At 38.4% G+C, this 23,728-nt stretch overlaps 2 protein-coding genes across 12 annotated transcripts in view; one reads left to right on the forward strand and one right to left on the reverse strand.

The window, feature by feature from the left end:
• Positions 1-7,677: 7,677 nt before the first annotated feature.
• Positions 7,678-23,728, reverse strand: part of LOC136268196 (CLIP-associating protein 2-like) — a 161,743-nt gene continuing 145,692 nt past the window's right edge. For 2 of the 11 annotated variants that reach the window (XM_066063466.1, XM_066063467.1), the window contains 4 exons: positions 9,011-9,148; positions 8,893-8,961; positions 7,932-8,048; positions 7,678-7,878 (listed from right to left, as the gene is read on the reverse strand). In XM_066063466.1, coding sequence (XP_065919538.1) covers positions 7,825-7,878; positions 7,932-8,048; positions 8,893-8,961; positions 9,011-9,148 — 378 coding nt within the window. In that variant the 3' untranslated portion in view covers positions 7,678-7,824. Of the gene's footprint in view, positions 7,879-7,931; positions 8,049-8,892; positions 8,962-9,010; positions 9,149-9,198; positions 9,479-9,537; positions 10,280-10,339; positions 10,442-10,492; positions 10,824-11,086; positions 11,193-11,235; positions 11,280-11,330; positions 11,449-15,665; positions 15,718-15,768; positions 15,833-15,877; positions 15,947-15,994; positions 16,185-19,386; positions 19,536-23,728 lie in introns of those variants that run through there. The other 9 variants (XM_066063469.1, XM_066063470.1, XM_066063468.1 and 6 more) reach the window with 9 other exon arrangements.
• LOC136268185 (uncharacterized) overlaps positions 19,559-23,728 on the forward strand; it is a gene marked incomplete in the record, with an annotated part of 163,046 nt that continues 158,876 nt past the window's right edge. The window contains 1 exon segment of the mRNA XM_066063444.1: positions 19,559-19,722. Within this exon segment, the coding sequence (XP_065919516.1) occupies positions 19,669-19,722 (54 nt within the window).

The following is a 23,728-nucleotide window of genomic DNA, read 5'->3' on the forward strand; positions in this document are numbered from 1 at the left end:
CAACATGCAATACAATTTCTTAAATTCTGACACAGTTTTAGCACCATAAAGTGCTGGTGGTAATCTGTTCCAGATGGCTGTGCCCCTGTAGGCCAACGACCGTTTGCCAAAATTAGTTCGAACACTGGGAACATATAACCTGTGTACACTTCATTGCTTAAACGTATTCAATAGCTATAACCAACATTCATAACAAGCTCACCTTGTCCTTTCTGTACTAAAATATTACTGCATTGTGGTTGGCGCAAGCCTCTTAATAATAATCACTCATTTATAACGGCCATAGCCACTAAAATGCTGCTGACCACCTTATACAGGTTTTCTCTATAACAGCCACCTGTATATAAAGGCCAGATATATCTGGTCCCGAGGTGACCATTATAGACAGGTTCCACTGTAGTAAGAATATCTGGGCTACTCATTTGTAATAAAATAGAAATTGGTGTCTGGGGTCCAAAATTTTATAAATCAAAAGTTTGACTTGCAAAATTCTCTGTTGGCAGACTGAAATTCTGCAGAATTTTCCCTAAACTTTCTGTTTTCTTAACATTTTATAACATTGCCATAGTATCCAAAGAGATGTGTAGTATTGCATATAGAAATTGTTTGTGTTTTGCACATTTCACAATTGCAGAAATTTATGCTGGATGCTATTTCAGATGCTTTGGAAAAAATTTGAATCTCACAATAATAAACCGTTGTATAGTGATATAGTGATATTTAATAATGTGATTGTTATTGCTACCTCTTGGGTAATTAGTAATCATGTCAGCATAACCATGGTAACTTGATCATTCAATGACATCATCAACAACTCGGAATAACATCAGTTTAGGTTCATTGGTATACACCCACTGTGTGGTCATGTGAGGTTTATGGCTGATAACTGGATATTATATTTCTCCATGGTAACAATATGTAACTGATGTGATTGGTGGTAGTTTGTAATGTAGTGAAACCATATAACTATCATGTTTCTACAGGAGGACACTACACCTGGCACTGCAACATGATATTAATGACATAGTCCACCTATTGCTCAAGGAGGGTGCTGATGTTAATGCTAAGGACTGGGTGAGTAGTGTATGATGTGATGTAGTGTATGAGTTACAGGGGTGGTTCTAAAAACTTTGCTGACTGGTTTTCAACTCTCGAGTATAAGAGCAGCTGATTTACCCATATAAGGTCATAACCATGGTAAATTATTACAATTAACTCTTTCTGATACAGTGGAGAATCCAGACAAAAGGGGATGAAACAATGTTATGTATTGATTTTTATTCATTGCTAGCCAGCTAGGCTATACATAGGCTGTAACTAGCTAGTTATATACCATGTCTCAGAGTGGAACATTTTCAGTTGTATCTTACCACTTCAGGCCTTTTTAAAAATCTTAAGGTGGCGCTGAACCGATTAAGAGCAACTGTACAAATTGGACAGCATTTTTGTGGTAATGCGTGAACAAATGTGGAAATTCATGGACCACAGCAAAGCATCTCAGTGGACTAACAGAATAAGCCCTGTAGCTACTGTTGTTATCACAACTAACATTATTCACGCTTTAAACTATTAGCTTGTCACAGCTCTGGCAAACAGCACCAGCTCCCATCGTGTGATTATTGTTATATGGAGTGCTTCCTGACTAGCCACACAGTCTCCTTTCTTGCTAAATAACTTGCACCACAGACCATCAAAATTTGGTATATATAGGCAATTAGGCATCGGGTAAGCGTTACTCTACAAAAGTATGCTTCAAATTTTCGCGATTCAGAGTTGTTGGCCAATGTTTTAGTCCACAGGTGTGCATTTTCTCCATTCTGTTAGCAGTAAAACGTACAAGGTGAGAAATGGTTGGAACCGAAGTGGTTTAGCGCTAGATTGTTCATTGGTCAAGTACCTTAAAAAATCAGCTTGAAACTTCAGAGTTGTATAGGTGTAAACAAGAGCGTTGGAACAGGGGGGGGCCGGGCCCCCACACTATTTTCAAAAGCATGTTTTGCCCCCCCCCTCCACTTTTTGGGCCAAGCCAATCAGCCAAAGTTATATATACACACAGAAATACATACCTCCATACGAGAAGCCGTACAACCATCACGCAAAAGCACTCTGGGGTGTGGCATCCACCGCAACTGTCAAGCCATTCATTGTACTGTACCACAAAAGTGCCTGTAATTTTATTTCTGTTATGTTTGCACGTGATATCTGTTGTTCAAATGTTTCCTGGATCATGGCCCGTGCAGTGAGAAGTTTAAACAGTAGAAAGAGTGTCATATCCGTGGAATTATATGATGTGGGTGGGAAAGATTTAACTCGAATTGAGGGTGGTAACAGATCTAAGTCTTAAGAGGACAGTACACGAGTGTATGGGAGTTGCTGACTACCGACGATTAAACCAGAAATTGTTAAGACTTTGTGGTGAAGTTGATTTATCAAGAGAAACAAACAAGGATGTTGAAAATCAAAGTGACCAACTGTGAACACAGTGTGGTATTCACTAGGCCTGCGAATCGATGTCGATTTAATCGATTATCAACCGATTGTTACGATGGCCGATTGATTATCATTGTCACTGACACAATCGGCGATTAATTCACAGATCATGTGATTTACACATGTGAGCTACTCAGCACCATTTTCTGACTTTGTTCTCAAAGTTTCTACAGTTTCTCGATAGTTTTTAATAATGGCGAGTGGTGGTATTGAGTTGAAGACTCCTCCAGGAAAGGTAGCACCAGTGTGGGCTTACTTTGGATACAAAGTAGACGCTACGATTGGCAAGGTAAAATCTAGTGCTAGTACAAAGCCGACTTGTACACTGTATAAAGCGGAAATATCAAACTGTGGTGGTACAACCAATCTGTGGAACCATCTGCAAGCAATGCACCCAATCAAATACAGTGAATTATTGAGTCATGAGTCTAGTAGAGTGGGGCAGCCAAGTGTCACTATGGATCGTTTCATAGAAAAGTACATGGAGGGTCACGGACTGTTGAAAAGCTGCCTCCTAATTCGGCCAGAGCTAAGATGCTAACAGAATCTGTCGCAGAATTTATTGTTAGAGACCTGAGGCCAGTGAGCACTATTGATGGTGATAGGTTTCTAAACCTAATGGAGGTAGCAGAACCTCGATATGTTGTTCCATGTCGTCGTACTATGGATGCTGTGATTGAAAAGATGTATTGTAGAACCAAACAGAGTGTTTGCCAAGAAATGGATGGTGTGTCCTATCTTGGAATGACGACAGACATGTGGACATCTCGATCTGGTGATGGCTACATATCAATGACTGTCCACTTTATCGATAACCAATTTGTGATGCATCACAGAAATCTTGTCACATGTAATTTTCCTGGCAGGCATACAAGAAGTGCACTGAAGAATGGAATATAGACATTGAAAAGGAAGTGGTTGCTGTTACAACAGACAATGCCCAGAATGTTAGGAATGCTGTGATTGATTGTTTGCTGTGATTGATTGTTTGCTGTTGCCAGCAATTCCTTGTGCTGGACATAGTTTAAACCTAGCTGTACAGGATGGCTTGGATGTTCACGAGGTGCATACAGCTTTAGCTAGGGCAAAGAAAATAGTTACACATTCCACAAGTCAAGGCTTGATTCTGAGGCTTTATTAAAGATTCCACAGAAATACTTAGTGGTCAGCAATATCCCACGTTATCATGCGTTGGACCAATTTTAGCCAATTTAAAAGAAAAGGCTGAATAAAAGGATGGCGATTCTAGAGCAATAAAATCAGTTAAGGCAGCTGTTGATGAGGATTTAAATCAAAGATAGTTGGAGCCATCTTTAGTTCTTCTTATGAATACTGCTTCATTCTTAGACCCATGATTTAAATCCCTTGCACATTTAAGCAGAGCTACGATGAATGGTGTTATTAAACATGTAGAAAATGAAGTTTGTGAACTCATGAAGATAAATGTTACTGTAACTGCTGCTAATGCTGATTCTGCAGATGACTGTGAAGTTGTTGAAATATCAGATGTAGAAGATTCTTCACTTGCTGTGGAGGCCCCACCTAAGAAAAAGAAAAAAGTACATCCATTGAAAAAAGTGCTAGGTAAAACATTTGGTAGCAATGGCTCTGACAGGAGTACAACTATGTCAATAGATGAACAGGCTTGTACTGAAGTTGTTAAGTATAGGATTGAGCCACAAATTGATCTAGATGGCAAGCCTCTACACTGGTGGAGAGACCATTAATCTATTTATCCTACACTTTGTAAATTGGCTAGGAAAACTCTCTCCATTGTGGCAACATCAGTGCCATCAGAAAGCCTATTTAGCATTAGTGGAAATATTATTTCTCAAAAAAGAGCTTGCTTAACACCACAGTATGCAGAACGGTTAATTTTCCTTCATGAAAACCTTTATCCACTACACCAAGATTACAAGAGAACATTACGAAAGTGTAAATGCGTCAAGTGCATTTCTTGATTAAATTGTTACAACTGTATAGCAAATGTTACTGTTTTTAGTCTGTGTGGTGTAAACAAGGCTTTTTGTCATTCAATGGTTTTGTATCAAAAATAAATTATCTGCCAATTAATCGGTTATGAGGGCCCAATAATTGGTTGTGGTTTCATTGTCCAGGTCACAGGCCTACAGTGTAAGCATAATAGTTGGTTCTGTTATGGAATTTTTCCAAATCTTCTTGCACCTATACATGCAATGAAGTGCATTGGTCTGTTTAAAAGGGTTGTTCATCTACTTGTGTAGTGCTTAATTAAGGTACACAATTTCCATTGAAAATGCTCTCAGATTCAATCTCGTATCATTCAAATTTCAAAATTTTCCAATTTCAACATTATCATGCATGCAATTGTAATAGAGTGCATCATGTGCTTGGTTGTCAGAACCTACCCAAACCTTTTCCATTAGCAAATGCTGCAAAGAGCCATATGTATCTAAAGGCAGTATATAAAATATCTACAGGTAGAAATATGCATTTTATGTGGAAATGTCTCCAAATTGCAGTATTTTAGCATCTATATTTCAAAATTTTCCTGGGTCCAGACTCCCCTAGTTCCAGCATGCTTTGCAAAGCACACCTCCCAGACCTCCATCCAAGAGATTAGTACCTTGAGTTAGCCCCCTCCCCCCCTCCTTTTATAAATCCTAGATCTGCCCCTGATAATTATTTCTAGAGGCGCTTAATACTTGTGAAGACAGTTGCTTTGACTTTCAGGTAAGTTTGCAACAAATTAAATGTAGTACTTCAAAAGAAGCATGGCTTCACAAGGAGAAAAGGGCATTTTGCCCCAAATATCACATCCTGGATCCAAATTACGAAGGAAAAGATGTACAGACCATAGAGGTGGCTGTTAGCTGTGCTTGTTTCTTTATATACAAGTCCAGTAATTTCATCCGTAAAGTTCTGTTGTGATAATCTAATCAAAAACAGCCAAGCTGTAAAAGAGTGCGGCCCCCAAAAAGGCTATGGTGAAAAAAGAAGTGCACGTGGCAGCCAAGAAATGGCTGTGATGGTAAAAATTTTAATAATGACAATTCAGGTGAACTTTGTGCCAAGACCAAGTGGCACCAAATTCACCTGAATTGTTATTAAAAATTTTCTTATCTGGGATAAGATATTCATGTTCCTCACCCAAATATCACAAGATATTATCAACCAAAGGTATGGCTAACAGTTATACTACCTATAGTCATGTCAATAAACCATCTTGTGATTCCAGCTGATGGACTTACTCATTCAACCATAACATCACTACCCACACCAAGCTCCCTATACACCATAATATGGTTGCGTACTGTGGTGTTTGTGTAGAGCCTATAATGAGGTTACTCCCCTAAGATGGCTGCAAAGTGGAAGGATGTTGCTGACTTTCTTGACTATGATCTCAACACTATAGATATTATAGAAGAGCAGTGCAGAGGTGATCGTGAGAAGTGTTCTGACAAACTATTTAGGGATTGGCTCAGTACTAGCCATGGGGTGGAGCTAAAGACCTGGACTACGCTGCTTATGAGGATGAAAAAATTCAGTTTTTGGCTACAGCTACTAATGACATTGAACAGGAGCTGGGATTTGTAAACAGTTGAAAATTTTGTGTTTTCTATAACTTTACCATGAGTTTAGAAATGGATACATTTGTTACTCAGTGTAATACTGCAGTAAGGTGGTAATTACAATGAAAGTGTAAAAATGACAAATTTAGAATATATAGGGGGATTGCTGAAAGACAAGAAGGGATCACTGAGGTAAGTTATTTGCAAACACATAGTAAAATAGGCTCTCGGTATTTCTAAAATATGAATGTCCCCTGGCCAGATCCCCATGACTCAACTACATCTCTGCTGTATGCTACAAATTTCACTTTGTAAATTTTATATATTGTCATGGAAAGTCAGCTAGCCCCCTTACTTTTTGACCTGCTCCACCACTCCTGACTTGCATGGTACAGAACAACCACACCACATAATGTATCATATCATGATCAGTGACAGTTTTAGTTAATGTATTCACCTTTATGTATGGTACAGGGAAAAATTAGAGTGTTTTTGATATGTTGCTACTTTGACCCATAAGGAAAACCTGTTTTTGAAGAAAAATGCATGCTACATAAATTTTATGCTCATTTTAATCGCTTGGACAGCCTTCTTGCTTGATAGCGGTATGTTTAGGGCAAAACTATACCTTGATGAATGCCCCAGTGAATACAATGACACAAGTCCCAACTCCGTAGCCATTGCATTCAAGACTTATGATCAATTAAATGTTGTCTATCACTTTAATCCCAAAGCACTTACCAGATAAGGCTGAAACCTTAATAATAGCCCATTGGTTTTTCCCCCTAGACAACAAAGTCATAAAATGAGGATCAAGGAAAATGTAAACAAGTCGCTCATGATCAGCAGGTCACATTTAGGCTTTATTATTATTATTATTAGTACTTTACAGTGACCAGCACTGAAGGTCTGACAGCAACATGTGCTTTAGAAAGGCATCGACTACCACATACTTCAGAAAAGATCCGTATTATATATTCTTTTCTCTGAACAAATTATCATCGAGTGAAATAGCAATTGCAAGCTGCGTGCATATAATTACTGTCTTCTGAGTCTACCATGTACATGTACCCTCATAACATAACATGTAGAACATGCCAAGGAAACATCTTATTGTACAGCTCTTTTAATTAATTATGAAAGCCTTTTAAGCAAAAAATTAAACATGATCAGTATCAATATACAGGCAATCTGCAGTCATCAACTTCAATTGCAAGGGTTTGACTTCACACTAAATACAAAGGCCAGAAGTTACCATTCAACCACCCATCTCAAGTCATAGCAGCCTCATACATAGGAATGCTAGCTGAGGCTTAAAGCCAAGGTGGTAGTGTACAGCTATACTTAATGGTGGGCGTAGTGTTTATTAAGTTTGATTTAGCCCATTGTACATTAAATTTTGATATTGCGATTTGGATGTCAAATGCATGAAATAAAATACCCATCTTGCCTTCATTCTTTGAACTAAAGGCTAGTTGTAAAAAAAAAGCCACTGAATTTGGTTGGTTTGTGTCGATGTAGCTTCCGACAATTGAATTTACATCCAAATATCCAGTGAATCTCACATCTACTGTGAACATTTTTTAGCACTAGCACTGTTTTACATTCAATAACAGTTGCTTTTCACATGACAATATTTTTAAAGACCTGAGAATGAGGCCTTTTGTGACAATATTCTACTTCACAGTATCTGTTGCCTCGGCAACACACCAGAGCATAGCTGTTGAACATATAATCATTTACATTATGGTCAACAATACAAAAGGAAAAGATGTACAGACCACTAGAGGTGGCCATTAGCTGCTTGTTTCTTAATATACAAGTCCAATAATTTCATCTGTAAAGTTGTGATAATGATGTCACTGTTACCATGGCAGCAGTGAGACTCACCTGAGATGTGGAAAGTTTGGAGAGGTGTGGCTTGAACTCCTCCCCCATGACAGTATGCAAGGAGACCATACAGAAAACACTGGCTTTTCTTACAGCACTCTCAGTATGGGAGAAGGCCTACAATGATAGAATACATACTGTAGTAAGGACACTTCAAACTTTTCCATGAACCTGACCAGCCCACTGTTTGTGTAAATTGTTGAAATGTTAAATAAATATTTTTATCAGTTAAAGTTTCAGTTGAAATAGCATGAGCATGTATACTAGTTCTAATGACTACAACTTCAATATGGGCTGCTCACTTACAAGTAGATATACTTGTACACTAAAACTTAACATGTTAAACACTAAAACTTAACATGATAAACAAACAAACATACTTATAAAACATACTTGGTAAACATACTCACAGTTAAACACTAAATTAATTTCAATTACTCTCTCAACATTAACAACTTAACAAGTGGATACTTATTTTACAGCATGGTAGTGGGTACTGTATAGAACTAAGGATCACAAAGATTTGTGTTTCCTGTGAAAAAATGTATCACTTGAAAACCAGTTCCATCATAATGACTTGGCTGAACATGTTTTCAAAATTCTTCAAACAAAGCAGAAAATGCTTCGCTTTTTAATAACTTATTAGGGTGTAATTATTTTTATAGTAAGTATGGTACCTTGATGGGAGACGTGTTGGTCACCGGTCATACATTATGTTACAAACAAAGAAAAACTTTGATTTGACAAGGAATCACAAAAATAGAAAGCAATGAAACAAGGGTACACTAATTCAGTCGTGGTTATACTATTGACGGGCTGTATATGACTGAAGTAAGAATTGAATGTGTGTTAGTATAGTAGCAGGCGTACAAATGTATGTCAAATATTTCCATACACTTGTATAGTACGTCACAACTTAGAGCTCAATAGGAACTAGGAAGTTAATACACAAGGGCCTCACCTTTACCAGTCCTTGTGATAACTCCTTCACTTTCTGCTGAAGGAGATCCTTGCTGCAGTTAGATATCACCTGGGGGAGAGGATAGTGTGAGTGGGGCTACCAAACAACACCAGTTCACTTTCATTAGCAGTTTGATCAACCCTAGTAACATGGGGTGTGGTTCACTCTGCAACATTGGACCAAGCAGCTCTAGAGTTGGGTGGGGCTCCACCAGTGCAGCCAGTGGAGAGAAGATGTCTTCTGCAGTTCTACTCATCTAAACAACACCCAATAAGAGAACTAGCAAACAATCACATCACTACCGACCTCAGCCACTTCATTACAACACTTTCATGATAGTCATTTCAGTATAATCTTTCAACAGTTCTGGTTTACTCTTTAACATTTCTAATGCTTAATGCTAACACTTGTAGTTGAGCATTATCACACTGTAGTAATTCTACCAGCTTTAATAATACCAAGAGTAAATTCTCTATTATTTACTCTTGATAATACTGGACTGAAGTTCTGCTCCCAGCTACACATTTCACCTCTCTCTCGTGCTATGCCATGTAGTGTTTGTAGTATTGCAGCTTGTTCCTCACCACTAGGGGATAACACAACCCACTGTCAAAATTTCTATACAACACAAACTACACAACTCACCTTTGAGCACTGTTCAATTGTTTAAGTAACATGATCATAAGTTTCTATGGTAACACAAGTTAAATAATTGTTCATAACAATAAACATGACATGACTTCTGGCTCAGGTGATCCAAAATTGAGGTCAGGTAAGAATGAGAATAGACATGGATTACCATCTTTCCCATTCTTGTAGTACGAGGGACTGTAAAGATCATCTTTTGGTTGTGGTCTACCTGATGCTTCAACTGATTGTGATCTTGGGACTGTTGGCACAATTGTGACAGGATGGTTTCAAAGGGAACTACGAGAGCTACCCCTTCTTATGGCAATAGTTTGACCACTTTGACTTTTCATCATTCTATTACTAGGTGGTCTTAATCCAGTCTCTAGGGGAGTTCCCTTTTGTACAGACCTCATATCAGGATTAGAACTGCTAAATTTCTTGCTTAGACAGGGTGCAGCTGAACTGTATCTGGTGGGTGTAGCTTGCTGGGTGTTTCCCCTTAGATTTCTTGTGGGTGTGGAGCTGATATGTTGATGAGTGTTTTGTTGTGGTGTAGTTGGTCTATTGAGTGTTGATAGGTTAGATAGTGACGGGACTTTCTGATTGGGATGGGGCAGGCTTTAATAAGAGCATCACTATTCTGTTCACCATGGTGATCACTTCCTGTTTTGCTGTGGGATCTGGTGTGGGTGGGTGTAGCTGATTTAGTGGTGGAAAGTGGAGGAGCCTTCAATGGTTGTGGCTAATAGATCAGACACTAAATTAAATACTCAACACTTGCTGATGATGGTCTAGAAAGAGCAGGACTGTTGCCTACCTTGGAGGGGCTACCAGCTCTTGATGAACTCGGGGATTCCCCTTCATTACTGCTACCACTAACTGTCTGCATGTAGCTCTTTAATATTTTATCTGTGGCATCCTGTAGTCATGACAACTGAATAAAATCGGTAGCCTAAGTTACTGTGGTTACCTGCAGAGGTTGAGGTTGTTGGCATAACATAAGACTGCATTTACAGTAGTTCAAACAATGAAACAATGGCCTCCTTGCTGGTTTTTTTAATCTCTAAGCTATTTGGTTCTGATGTCATCTTCAGTAGAGTACTTAATGCTGGTCTGACATCTGAACTGTTTGAGACTGCATTAAAGGAACTAGCAATAAGAAATACTCCAGCCAAGCAAGCTTAACCTGCTCAACAATTATCTTAATATCCACCAGCTACTAAACTCATCACCTCATTGTTCATAGGTTGAGATGGATCTGTCAGAATACGACACATTGCATGGAACTGATCAATGTTGTCCTATAAACATGGTAGTGAGTTGTGTGGTTAAGGGAGCCAGTGTGACAATGTGTAATGCCAAAATAATGTACCTGGCAATAATATATGATGTGCAACATACTATATGTGAGTAAAGATAGAACACAATGACTATAACTACCCACTGATTCATACTTACAACATTTGCTTTGTTTGAAAAATAAAAATAAGTTGATTAGCTACTTCTAAAAAACCAGGCGCCATTCAGCTAGCTGAATGAGCTACTGATGACAGGTTGTCCTCACTTTGTTTGTGGATCAGTCTTAGTAACAAGACAAACAGCCAATCATCAAGATTTTGTGTCTTCAGTTCAACAAATATCATCAGTATATCAAGGAATGAACTGTACACCTGTGTGGGACTGGTTACCATGGATACTGACCAGTGTACACACCTTAGTGTGAGGCTCAGAGAATAATCTGTTACAAATGCTCTTGTCTGTAAACATGGCTGCCTAGTAACCACTGCTCCTAACTACAATACACTTACTGGAGATCTCTGGAGCTTTCCAATAGTAACTGTAGTTGAGCAATCCCATCTCTCCTCTCTGACTACTGGAGCATAGTGTAACTAGTTCTCCTAAGTCCATCATCCAAACATGTTGGTACTGTACAGAAACATACATAGGAGGTGCTGAGGCACAGGCCTGCGCATGGGTAAACATTGCTGGTGCTTGGGCAGCGAGCCAGCACCCACCACCAATACAAACTAAACTACATACTTTCTGTCTATTTTAGCATCTTGTTATACTTTCAAAAATCAAAACTATACCAGCCCAATACTTTCTGTCTATTTTAGTGTCTTATGATACTTTCAAAAATCAAAACTATACCAGCCCAAGATTCCTTCATCAATCAGTAAAACTTCTATATAATACACAGCATAATGTGATCACATTTCGAAATTTGTGTGGTCAATCATGTGCTAAAATTTGTTTTATTACGTCTAATAGTGGACTGATGAAAACAGACCGTTACCTACCAGGCCAGGCATGGATAGGGCAGAAAAAGCTAGTGTGGTGCCTGTCCTACTAGTGACACCAGAGACTGAAAGGCTAAGGATGATCACTGTTATATGCAAACTCTCTCAATGCTGGTTACTGATGAAGTGTGCCTAAAGAATTGTAGAGAAGAGTGGAAAAGAGGTTGATACTGGGGCTTTAGCTGTGATAAGTCAGTGTGTCATACATTGTTTAGTTTTGGCATACATATAGTAATATTAATAGCTATGTCCACAAACAGCAGCATAGTAGCTAGCTAGGTATATGTACACACTTTTAAACATTTTGTTAAAAGCAAATGTGTAATAAAGAGTCCACAGAGATGAGCCTGCATTTCTTGCTAAGTAGCTTGCATGATGGGGACAGTCACTGAAAGCTAGCTACACCCCTGAACGTACACAACAAATGCTTCCTGGAGTAATTTAATATTCACATAAAAACCTTAAATATTTAGTATACAAATAACAGTTATGTACATTGTAGCAGCTCTACCTATTAACTAAACTACAAAACAAGCACAAATGCTCTTGTAGTGTCCCATGCCTGGGTCAGCAGAAAATAGTGGCCATATATTACTAGTATAACAATGAAGTACGGTTATTAATAAGTAGTGAAACAAGAGATATGATGGTATTGGTATGTGGTAAATTCTTTGTTACCAGTACTCACTATGAATTGTTCCATTCAATATTCCAAAGTAAAGAATTCCATGCAATATACAGTACCTATCCATGTTGTAATAGCATCATTCATACTTGGTTCACAACATTTTATTGCTTGGATCCCTATTTCATTTAACTATTTGATAACATTATAGTTATAGCATATCTAGGAAATACATGCGTGACTGTTCTATTAGAATATCTGTTTTATCAGAGTATCTAAATTTTGCTGCTTCATTAAAATTCTGTTGAAGGTATCCTACATGATAAATCATTAAGGTTACGGGATTTTGAGCGACTGTCAAACAAAAATTTTATTACGTAATTAAGGCGGGCTTGGTGTTGTTGTGTTTTGTATCAGCTGGTAACTAGTCTGGCGCTGCCGACCCTTTTACGCCGCTCGCTTTTTGATTAGTTGGGCGGCGCTCGCTGTAAAAGGGTCTGGTCACAACCGCATACCAAACTTGTGCAGCTGGAATTGAATCACGCGGGTTTTGTCATGGCAACGCTTTAGAATTATTGCTTTGAATCTCGCTTCGAGTTTGACAGCACTGTCAAAGGCGTACTTCATGTAGCCAAGCTTCTGTATACAATTGATAACAGCGTACTCCGTCCTCTTCCAAGTAAGACCATGCTTAGTTACCATAGATACGATACCCTCCGGGCAATAGTATCCATGGTTCTACTCTTTACGCGCTGAATGTTTAGTTTAATTACAAATGCTGCGATTTGATTGGTGCTGCCACTATAGTGGGAGCGTACACAAGTTTGGTATGCGGTTGTGACCAGACCCTTTTACAGCGAGCACCACCCAACTAATCAAAAAGCGAGCGGCGTAAAAGGGTCGGCAGCGCCAGACTAGCTGGTAACAGGCTTAAATTGTTGGGAGAATAATAGCGTGCTAACTGGACAGTTACAAGGTATAAGAAAACACGTAACAGTACAAGATAACATAGATACAACACACTTAGCAACTGGCGCACCTGTAAGCACATGCGTAGTTTTGTTTTGCTGACTAATGGCGATATTTTCCTGAACCAAAAATCAGGACTGTCAAACTAGTTGTTAACATTTTGTATAAACAGACTACTAGTCTGGCTTCTTGTCTAGGTCCTGACGGAGCCATTTGTTAGAAATAATGTTTCTAGTGCTTGTGATATCAATTAAAAAATTTATTTTGTGACCAGTGTCTTGCTTTAGGCCATATTGTAGTCATATTTCAGCAACTATACACATTATTCACAAATCCTCTTGTCAGTCCCTCACAAGTGATGTTCTTCAAACCTTAGAATTGCTGGTAAGTTCTCATGGTTCTTCATTAGTCTGATTTTTGGTTCACAGTTTTCACTGTTTGGCATGGGGACAACTCATGTTTCCATAACAACATTTGAATTCCATGTCGATTTATGAGAAGTTAAGAATGCATAAATATTTGATAACAATGCATTAAGAAAAATCAAACCCCTAATCATGAAAAATGATCGATAGTGTACATGTGGGGTTTACAGTATCCCGTAACCTTAACAGCTAAGGTTGCAGTTTTTATACAGCAAGTACAAGGAAAAATTAGGGAATTTACACTACATCTGCAGGTGTAGGAGAGGTGTCGGCTGTTTATAGTGACAAACTGGATACAATTCTTCAAGTACCACATATAGTCAAAAGTGTATTTTATGGAACAATACTACATTTTCAAATGTGGGAGTGTTGCAGAATGACATCAAGCCTAATGCTAAGAAGACCACTATCATTTTTGATTCTCCTATATTATTTAGACACCTAGTCACAATTTTTTACAAACAAATTGCATATTCTGTGGCAAAACTGGAGTTAGAGGCCATTGTCTGAATAACTAAGACATGCATTGCTAGTGAATAAACACCCCTCAGAAGTGATGCAATAATCACCTGGGCTCTACCTTGCTGATATCTGCTGAGGTGGAGGTGATTATTACATCATTCCTTCTGGTTGTTTATCTACTGAAGAATCCTAGCACTGCATGACTTCCCTATAGGTACTGTACCTGCTGTGGCTTTACGGACTAAAGAAGGAGCAGTCCTTTAGCGACAAATATACGTACATAAATTATGACTAATTTCTAGGCTACAGATGGCTGTGTATTTCATAAAATCAAGCTTATGGTTGGCAACAAAATATGCTATATCAAACTGCTTTTTCAGATGGTCCCTATCTTTACAACATCGTGCAAACATTTCTTCTTGGTGGCTCACCAGTTTAGCAGTTACAAAACATAGCATGATGATATTGATCACTATAAGTGTGATCTCTGATGTTAACAGAGTCCACACCGACTACCATTTTTTTCACGATAGAGTTGTATGGAATGGATTCTAAACTTCAGAATTTATAGTACGGCAAATCGCACGATATCACATGATAGCATATGGCCTAATGGCGGTACTTACAATCTTTAACTGTGCCACCCCGGGAATAGGGTCTGCAGCTGATTCACAATTAAGGCTAGTCATATATTACCTCGTAGAATGGTTTTTGAAATAACTGAGCTGTAGCTGCATGCAGAAGACCACCAATAACAACATGAACCGTCTTGATTATAGTTTATTAATTTCATGAGTATTTGTACTAGTAATAGCATGGGTAGCAGTGAAATTTGGGATAAATACCACGAGTGTTGCATTGAAATTTCCATTTTCAATGCAACAAGAGTGGTATTTATCCCAAATTTCATTGCTATACCCATGCTATTCCCAGTTAATACCATACTCGCTGCGTATGCAATTTGTCACTATGTACTAAACACCCGTCAACACTAGTTGGTGCTACATTGTTAACATAACTTCTAGCCAATGAAATTGCAATTACAACTTTTTCACTGCTACTAGTGAAATACGGGATAAATTTCACTGCTACTATCGAGACTTTTGTTGGGCAGTGAAACAGTTATGGTATTAACAAACATATTTCTATTGATACAATTGGGACAGTCATATATGGCTGAGTATAGCAGCAAATCATTGGTGAATGGTCAAAATCCTATTAGCTTGGAAATTGCCAATTGCTGACCATTATTTCTAGTAATGGTTTATGAACTCAAATCTAAAATTTGTACATCTCCCCCACCCCCTCCCCATAAGTGTACCCACTAGTCACACAGTTCAATATGTGGTAGATTAGACATACTTGTTAACAGTGAAGGACAGCACTTGTAATACATGAGGCATTAGTTCACAACCTGTAACACAACATGTGACATAACACACTGGCACAATAACACACATTATACCTTGAGAACCAGCAATGGTAGGTTGCTTCTCATCACCACAGTCATTCCCTTAGTGATGGTAACACTACATAAATCTGTTAGAAGCTAGGATGAGGAGACATTCTGTTACCTGTTACAATACTTTGTCTGAATTTTTCTTTCATTTTCTGAGATAACAATTTATTGCACTCAGCACCACCTAGAGTAGTGTCATAATGGGAGGATAGTGAACAGTCATATGAGTCACCTTGTATTTTCCACTGTTAACCCAGAGACTTAGTCCTGCTATAAATCATTCCAGCTCTTGTAACTTGCAAGGGTATTGTTTTTTGGGGTGATTCATTGCAACTGGTTCACTCTGCTGTCTGTAGTCATTGTACAAGATGGCTGTTTAGTAAGCAGTTCTCCTAGCAACAGATCACTTACTAGAGGTTCTCCTATAGTAACAGTACATACAGTAGCTGAACAATCTTATGCTTCCTTTGTCTCTGAATTTCCCCATAAATCCCTCACTCTGTCAAAATCCTCTAAATCAATTAAATCTTATCCTTTTGTTCAGTCACTTTGTCCATGGCATTTATACACTCCAAACAAGTTTTACATGATTTTGGTAGAGGTGGACTTGGTACCAAAGTAATAACTACGTAGCTAAATTCAATTTGTGATTGCTTTTTTTTCCTGAGCATATCAGCTGTGCTGTCTGCTCAGTAACAATAATAATAATAATATTCTAACCCAAGACTCATTCTTGGCTATAAAACATACCTTGGACCAGGACTTAAGCAATATTTTTAGAGGGGATCCCTTTGGACCCCTGTATCAGCATAGATAATACACGTAATAAGGATTGGCAACGCGCATAGCAACTATTAGACAATCCTCGTTACGGTCGCGTGACTTATTATGTAACTTATGAGCGTCTATTGTCATAGATACGGCTACCCGTCATGAATGCTCCGCTTTATCGTTCCCAGTGCTGTTATTTCGCTATCCAGTAATAGAGAGGAACTACTCATGTAACCAGTATCGATCGTAGTGAGCTATCAACCAGCGGATTTTGGGCGCGGCAGCAACTTGGTGAATCGTGGAGTCTTACCGTTTCACATGAGCATCGAATTCTATCAAGGATTCGATGCGCTCCTGGTAGCCAGCTACAGTAGGTCATAATAAGGATGGACTATGTAAACCAGGATTTAAGCCGATTGTATGCTCGTTTAGGACTTCAGCAGCAAATACCTTATGTATCCAGTGGCAATGTTTTTTTAATGGAGAGCTCGAGATGGATATTGTATGTACATTGGGAATTTACTTCCCCAGTAAACGCCAGGTACCCATTGATGTTGCTGTGACAGCTCACCAGGTCCCCAACTGTATACAGCTGGAGCAATGTGAACAAAGTTTCTTGCTCAAGGAAACACTAAATTTGCAAACCCAGGAACCAAACCTGGAACCTTTCAATTACCAGGCTAGTGCTCTAGCCACTTGGCTATGCTGCCTCACTGTCCTTGTCCCAACTTAGTGGTCGTTGTGGAACTTTGGGTTCTGCGACCTCTCCCTGTGAGATCTATATAGTCCCAGGAGGATTCTGCACTAGACTATAGTGCCTGAGTGGTGCACAGGCATCCCAGTGTTGGTTTTTTGGGTGGCAATAGGTACAGCTGCCGGCTTAGGCTGTGTGTGTGGTGGAGGACAAGAGTTCACTGAACACTCCATTCTGTTTTTGTTGTGTTGTTCACATGTGTGTCGTATAGCGCCAGGGGTCAGTCACTCAGAAAATCCTCAAAATTCAGCTATCTTAATAATGCATGTGCTGTTGACAACTGTTACTGTGTGCTATGACCATGTAAAGTGAACAACTAAATAGTGCAGTAAGCAAATTTCAATGGTGAGGCTAATTGTTTGTAGGAAACCATGCCAAGGGGGCCATATTTACATGAAAGATCTCGCAATGGCTGTTGTTTTAGGTATGTGGAAAGTATCCAAAAAAAGTAATCGTTTGACAAATTTCTGAACTTTGATCAACAAAATTTCACTGAGTGACAGACCTCTCAACCAACATCTCTAAATTGTGTAATGTTTAGGGATTTCAAGTGTTTGCTAGAATTTCAATAATATAAATCTTTATTTAGGTTTTACTTGGAATTTCACACTTCTATTATTGCAGAAAATGGAGTAGCCGACAGCCTCAATGGAGATGCAGGTGTGCTTTGCACAGATCAGTTAATGGAACATCCATCAGTCATTTATCTAGCTAACTCCAAGCCATCCTGGACCTGGAAGCCTCACTGATTTTGTGTGATTCCAGAGTTCAGAATTTAAGATTTCTTTATGAGATTGTGTGCCATGTCATTTCTGACTTTGAGGGTTGTGATGTTGCTGCTGTTTTATCTGATATGAATACTACTACTAGTGCTTGAATTCAATGAATGTAACAGTCGTAATTACCTTCACTGCTATACACTAGGATGTGGGACCTACTGGCAAATGCTCCACAGGTGTACAGTGGAATCTCAGTTATCCAAACCTGTATGTCAAAATTGAATACTCTATTAGAGTAGCGAGTGTTCTATTAGAGAAGTTATTAATTTTTCATACTTTGCAATTGACTAACATTGTGTAAAGAGATTTTGTACAAACTTCAGTTATCGGGTATCTGAGCTGCAGGTGGTGCCTAGGAGTTCAGATAACTAGTATAATATGTGTCCATTGTTTATATCAGTTATTATAACAAAGTGAACTAGCTAGACTTAGTCCACATTAGTTTCCAGCACTTGAAGGGAATGTCTATTTTTGTGACAAAACACAAGGACGTCACTTGATATCCAGTGGATGGTATTTGCTGTGAGCTGCTACATTTATAGATATGCTCATCATTCCCTGTCTAAGCTTGAAGTCACGATACACTACTCTTTACCACCAACAGCTCCTTCATGTTGATAACATGCTCTGTTCCACTACACCTTTTATATTCCATTTTCACATACTTTGATGGCTAATGCCACATCTGAATTTGAGCTCATGCATATTTGCATAACACCACCATAACATTGAACTCTCTTGTGCTGAATAGTAACTTAATGCTTCTCCTCATGGTACCACGACAAAACTCCAAAACCCAGCACCATGAAACAGCTTCAAACCATACTTTGGGTAAGTGGTACGCCTACACAAAACAAAGCACGACACTCTACTAATGGTTACGATTAATTCTTCATATATTGTTCGGAAAAAAGCACTTTAGTGTCCTTGTTAAAACTCCAAAACTGTGAAAAGCCATGAAGCAGTGGGCCTTATCTTGCGCTGGGTTAAAACTGACAGTGCGTTTCACTATTTTATTACGTCAGATACTCACCTTAGTAGTTGTACGTTCGTTTGAACTAAGCTTTACGTCTTTACTCAGTAATACCCTGCTACGGTACAAGGAATGAAGCAGCCTAGTGCGTTTAGCAACGGATGAGAGAGCGCGTTAACTGGATGACGAACCGTAACGAGGATTGTACGTGACGTCACTACAGGTTTAATAGGCGCGTTGCCAATCCTTTATTACGTGTATTATCTATGGTATCAGTTCTCAACACTGGAAGATCAAACCACATTTAAAAACAAAAAAATCGACTCGAAAAAATTATATAATCTCACCCGGCACACTGTTTTCTCCATATATATATTTTTGATGAAAAAAGCTCACCAAGGAACACGAGTTCTCTGCTTGATCTACTTTTGAATCTCGTCCTTCTCAGCAGTCATGTCTCGAAAAAAAAACTCGCGAAAATATTACAGTAAACGTTACCTAGCGCGCCCATGTTTGTAGTTCACGTGATCACCGGGAGGGCGGATCCCCTCAGCTGCCTCAGTTGTAGTGTACGTGATCACCGGGAGGGCGGATCCCCCTTGGGATCCCCTCAGCTGCCTCAGGATACCATGGCAGAACCTCGGGCAGAACAGGCGGAAGGAGAGAAGAGAATTCCTACTGAGGTATGTGACTGTGTGTAGAACGTATCAGAGCAGCTAATGAAGCAAAAAATACCAGTTTACTCAAAGCGCTTTGGAATACGGCACAGCGCAGAGATATAAATCTATGGTAAAGCCACTACAAGTGGAGTTATTTCCCTCCCACACGTAGATTCTGTGTTGTCAACTTTATTTATCACGTGATTATCTAGCAGTTGCACTCAGGTTGATTGCTAATTGATTGATTGATTATTAGGTACTATTTTTAGGATCATAACCCATCAAGCTTTTACTGTATATGTGCTCAAGGTTTACTGTTTATCATACAGTACATATTAGGGATCATGAAGAACTGGGCTTTTTCAGCCAAAAACATCACCCTAACACCAGCCTTCCTTCATGACAGCTTGGCAGCATTGGTTACAAGCCCAAACCCTTCCACAATGTTTCTATGGAATTTTAAACTTTATGCTGAATGACTGACTAACGGACTATAAAACTAACTGACTTATACCTCCAGCCAAGCATATCAATGGATAAGTCTATGGGCTTGATTTTGCTTTTCTGTTTGACATTGCTTCATCCAGAGTTGTGCCTTATGCCAACTGCAGTACGTACAATACATGCATGGTGGACTTGCCTTTGTCCTCCTTTGTGTTCCAGTTCTTTTCGCTGACAATGCAAGCTGTCGATCTGTAACAGTGCGATGCAACTTCCCTGTGGCTGTGTTGGCTGTTATGCTTATCATCCCTATTCGCCTGTATTTTCCTTAGCAACTGGATTGATTGCAGAGATATTTCTTGTACTGTTCTTCGTTTGTAATGCTGTGTAACGGGTGCAGCATAGCTGAAAATAAAGTATAATAGCCACTTCCCTTTCTGTTGATTGTTGGGACACGCTTTCTGACTCAAAATTACTTTTATGGTCATTCTCTCTTTTATTGTGGCATGCGTTGGTTAATTTATCAAAGTAGCCAAGCAAGTAGAAGGAAAAATTAGGAATTTTAAGTTGAATTAAGGATCAAAGAAAAAAAGTAGTGAAACAAGGGAATAGTGGTTAAAAAGTGTTGAAACAAGGAAGATTTCCTATACCTGCAGATATACTAGTGGGCGTTTAATTTCTAATGGTTGTAGAATGTCCACTAGTATAGTATATCTGCAGGCATAGGCAACCTTCTTTGTTTCACCACTTTTAGCTATTCCCTTGTTTCACTACTTTTCCCATTTTCCTTCTACTTGTACTCTGTTACCTCTTATAGCTGTAGTGTAGATTATAAATTTGAAAATTAGAATAATAAACTGCTCGCCCACATGCATGTTTGAAGTCAATGGAATGTGAAACTATAATCTGGCCTAAAATGTTTTTGTATGCACAAAGAACCCTACATATAAAACCCATAAAAACTGTATATGGAAGTCAACAACTTTGTATTATTGGGCCAGGCAAATTTGATTAGCTTATTGTTTCTTATCACTGCCCAGAATGCTTTTCATCCCCACCTAAAATTTCATTATAGGGTCATTCCGTGTCAAATCAACAAGGAATTTAGGGTCACCTCTTGGATTTTGACGAAACTTGGTGTGTTTGTACTACCTATGGTGCTTATCACTCATGCAAATTTTTAGCTCCATACATTCCATAGTTTCTGATTTATGACCACAAATATTTTGAATATTTCATGAAAATTTGGTCCATCTCTTGTTGCAAAATCAATTGCAACCTTGTACTGTGTAAATATTTGTAAACACAATTTTCAGTGATGGAAGACTGTTGATTGACCTTTCCAGTGATCCCTAAATTATGGGATATCTACTTAATTATGGCTCAAAAATACTTCATTGAAAACTTTAATCCCTTATATTTTGAAAAATGCTGCTTGAAATTTTTCGAATTCTTTTGTGAATAATGATTGGGTCATAGTCTATGTTTGATAAAATTTTTGTGGTGGGACCACAATGGGCTCAAGAGATATAATGAATTATGTTGTGGTATGCAGTGGAAATTGCCATCTATTATTGCTGTATTGGAGTGTACACCTCCAATAACCACTCGCAACAAGGCCATGCCAAGTTTGTCTTACAGAGTGAAGGTGTCTAGGTGCATTGCAATCTGTATTAGTGACCACCTGTATTGAAAGGCCATCTATGTGCTGCAGTTAAGTTATACTTCATTAATGTATAGCACCAAAGCATCAACCCTTTCTAGCAAATCCAAAAATGGTCCTTATTAGACAGGTTGACTATAAATTACTGATCTGACCACCATGTGTCCATGAACATCATGTAAATGTACTATCTCTTCACAAATACCTTCTTTATTAAGTTGAATACCACTGTAGTAGATTTAAGTTGCGTATGTGGCTACATAGATACATACAACAGAACTCCTCAGAAGGGATACCTGGATATCTTGATAACCAGGACACCTGTTTATACACTGGACTCCCACTCTAGTGGTGCACATACATTTAGACCAAGATGCGTCTGTGGCTTCTGTAATATGAGCACTTTATTATGTTCCTAGCAATGGAGGGGTTTTACCATACATGCATTAATTGTACCTCAATATGTGAAATTAATTACTACATCACTTTACATTCATGACCACTTTGAAGATCAAGTTATAAACTCATGCACATACTCACATAGGACATGCTGACCACATACTTAACATGCTGACCACATACTTAACATTTGCCTGTACTGATCTTCAAAGCGTCAACCCAAAATACTTTGAAAAACCATTTTAGTAATTACAGTACTATAAATCACATATTGAGGTGCAAGCAAGTGTTAATAATATAAAAACTCTTGGTACAAGTAATGCATCTACTGTATATAGTGTAACTATTCTATTCCCTGGACCATTGATGAAGTGTTCATTTTTGAGAAACCACAGACTTGTCTTGGGGCCCAAAATGTACGTACAATTATAAAGTAAGATCATGAGGCTATTAAGGTGCCCAGGTATCCTTTTTGAGGAGGTCTATTGTACCTATGCAGCCATGTACGTAACTTGAATAGTGTAGAGTGGGGATATGTATGTGAGTGCACTACGACAAGATTTTACTTAATAAATAAGGTGTAACTGAAGAGATGGTACAACATTAATGTGTTTATGGACGCATGATAATCTCATTTATAGTCAACCTGTCTAATAAGGACCATTTTTGGATTTGCTAGAAAGGGTTGATGCTTTGGTGCTATACATTAATATCCAATTAAAGTATAAATTAGCTACAGCTTATAGATGGTCTTTCAATACAGGTGGTTATTAATACAGGTTGCAGTGTACCTAGACACCTTCACTCTGTAAGACAAACTTGGCATGGCCTTGTTGTAAGTGGTTATTGGAGGTGTACATTCCAATACAGCAATAATAGACTGCAAATTCCACTGCATACCACAACATAATTCATTATATCTCTTGAGCCCATTGCGGTCCCACTACAAAAATTTTATCAAACATAGACTATGACCCAATCATTATTCACAAAAGAATTCGAAAAATTTCAAGCAGCATTTTTCAAAATATAAGGGATTAAAGTTTTCAATGAAGTACTTTTGAACCATAATTAAGTAGATATCCCATAATTTAGGGATCACTGGAAAGGTCAATCAACAGTCTTCCATCACTGAAAAGTGTGTTTAAAAATATTTACACAGTACAAAGTTGCAGTTGATTTTGTAACAAGAGATGGACCAAATTTTCATGAAATATTCAAAATATTTGTGGTCATAAATCAGAAACTATGGAATGTATGGAGCTAAAAATTTGCATGAGTGATAAGCACCATAGGTAGTACAAACACACCAAGTTTCATCAAAATCCGAGAGGTCACCCTAAATTCCTTGTTGATTTGACATGGAATGACCCTATAGCTGTTGTCAATCACGTGCACTGGTATTTTGATGTTGAGAAGGCTGGTTTAGCTATATCAGCACAGCAAACGTCTCTTACACAAAAAAGGTGGTAGAAATGCAATCATTAGCATTTAAAAGGCTTTATATAGCTAACTAGTAACAGATAG

The sequence above is a fragment of the Dysidea avara genome, chromosome 10 (assembly GCF_963678975.1).
Source record: "Dysidea avara chromosome 10, odDysAvar1.4, whole genome shotgun sequence".
In the NCBI taxonomy this organism is placed as follows: domain Eukaryota; kingdom Metazoa; phylum Porifera; class Demospongiae; order Dictyoceratida; family Dysideidae; genus Dysidea; species Dysidea avara.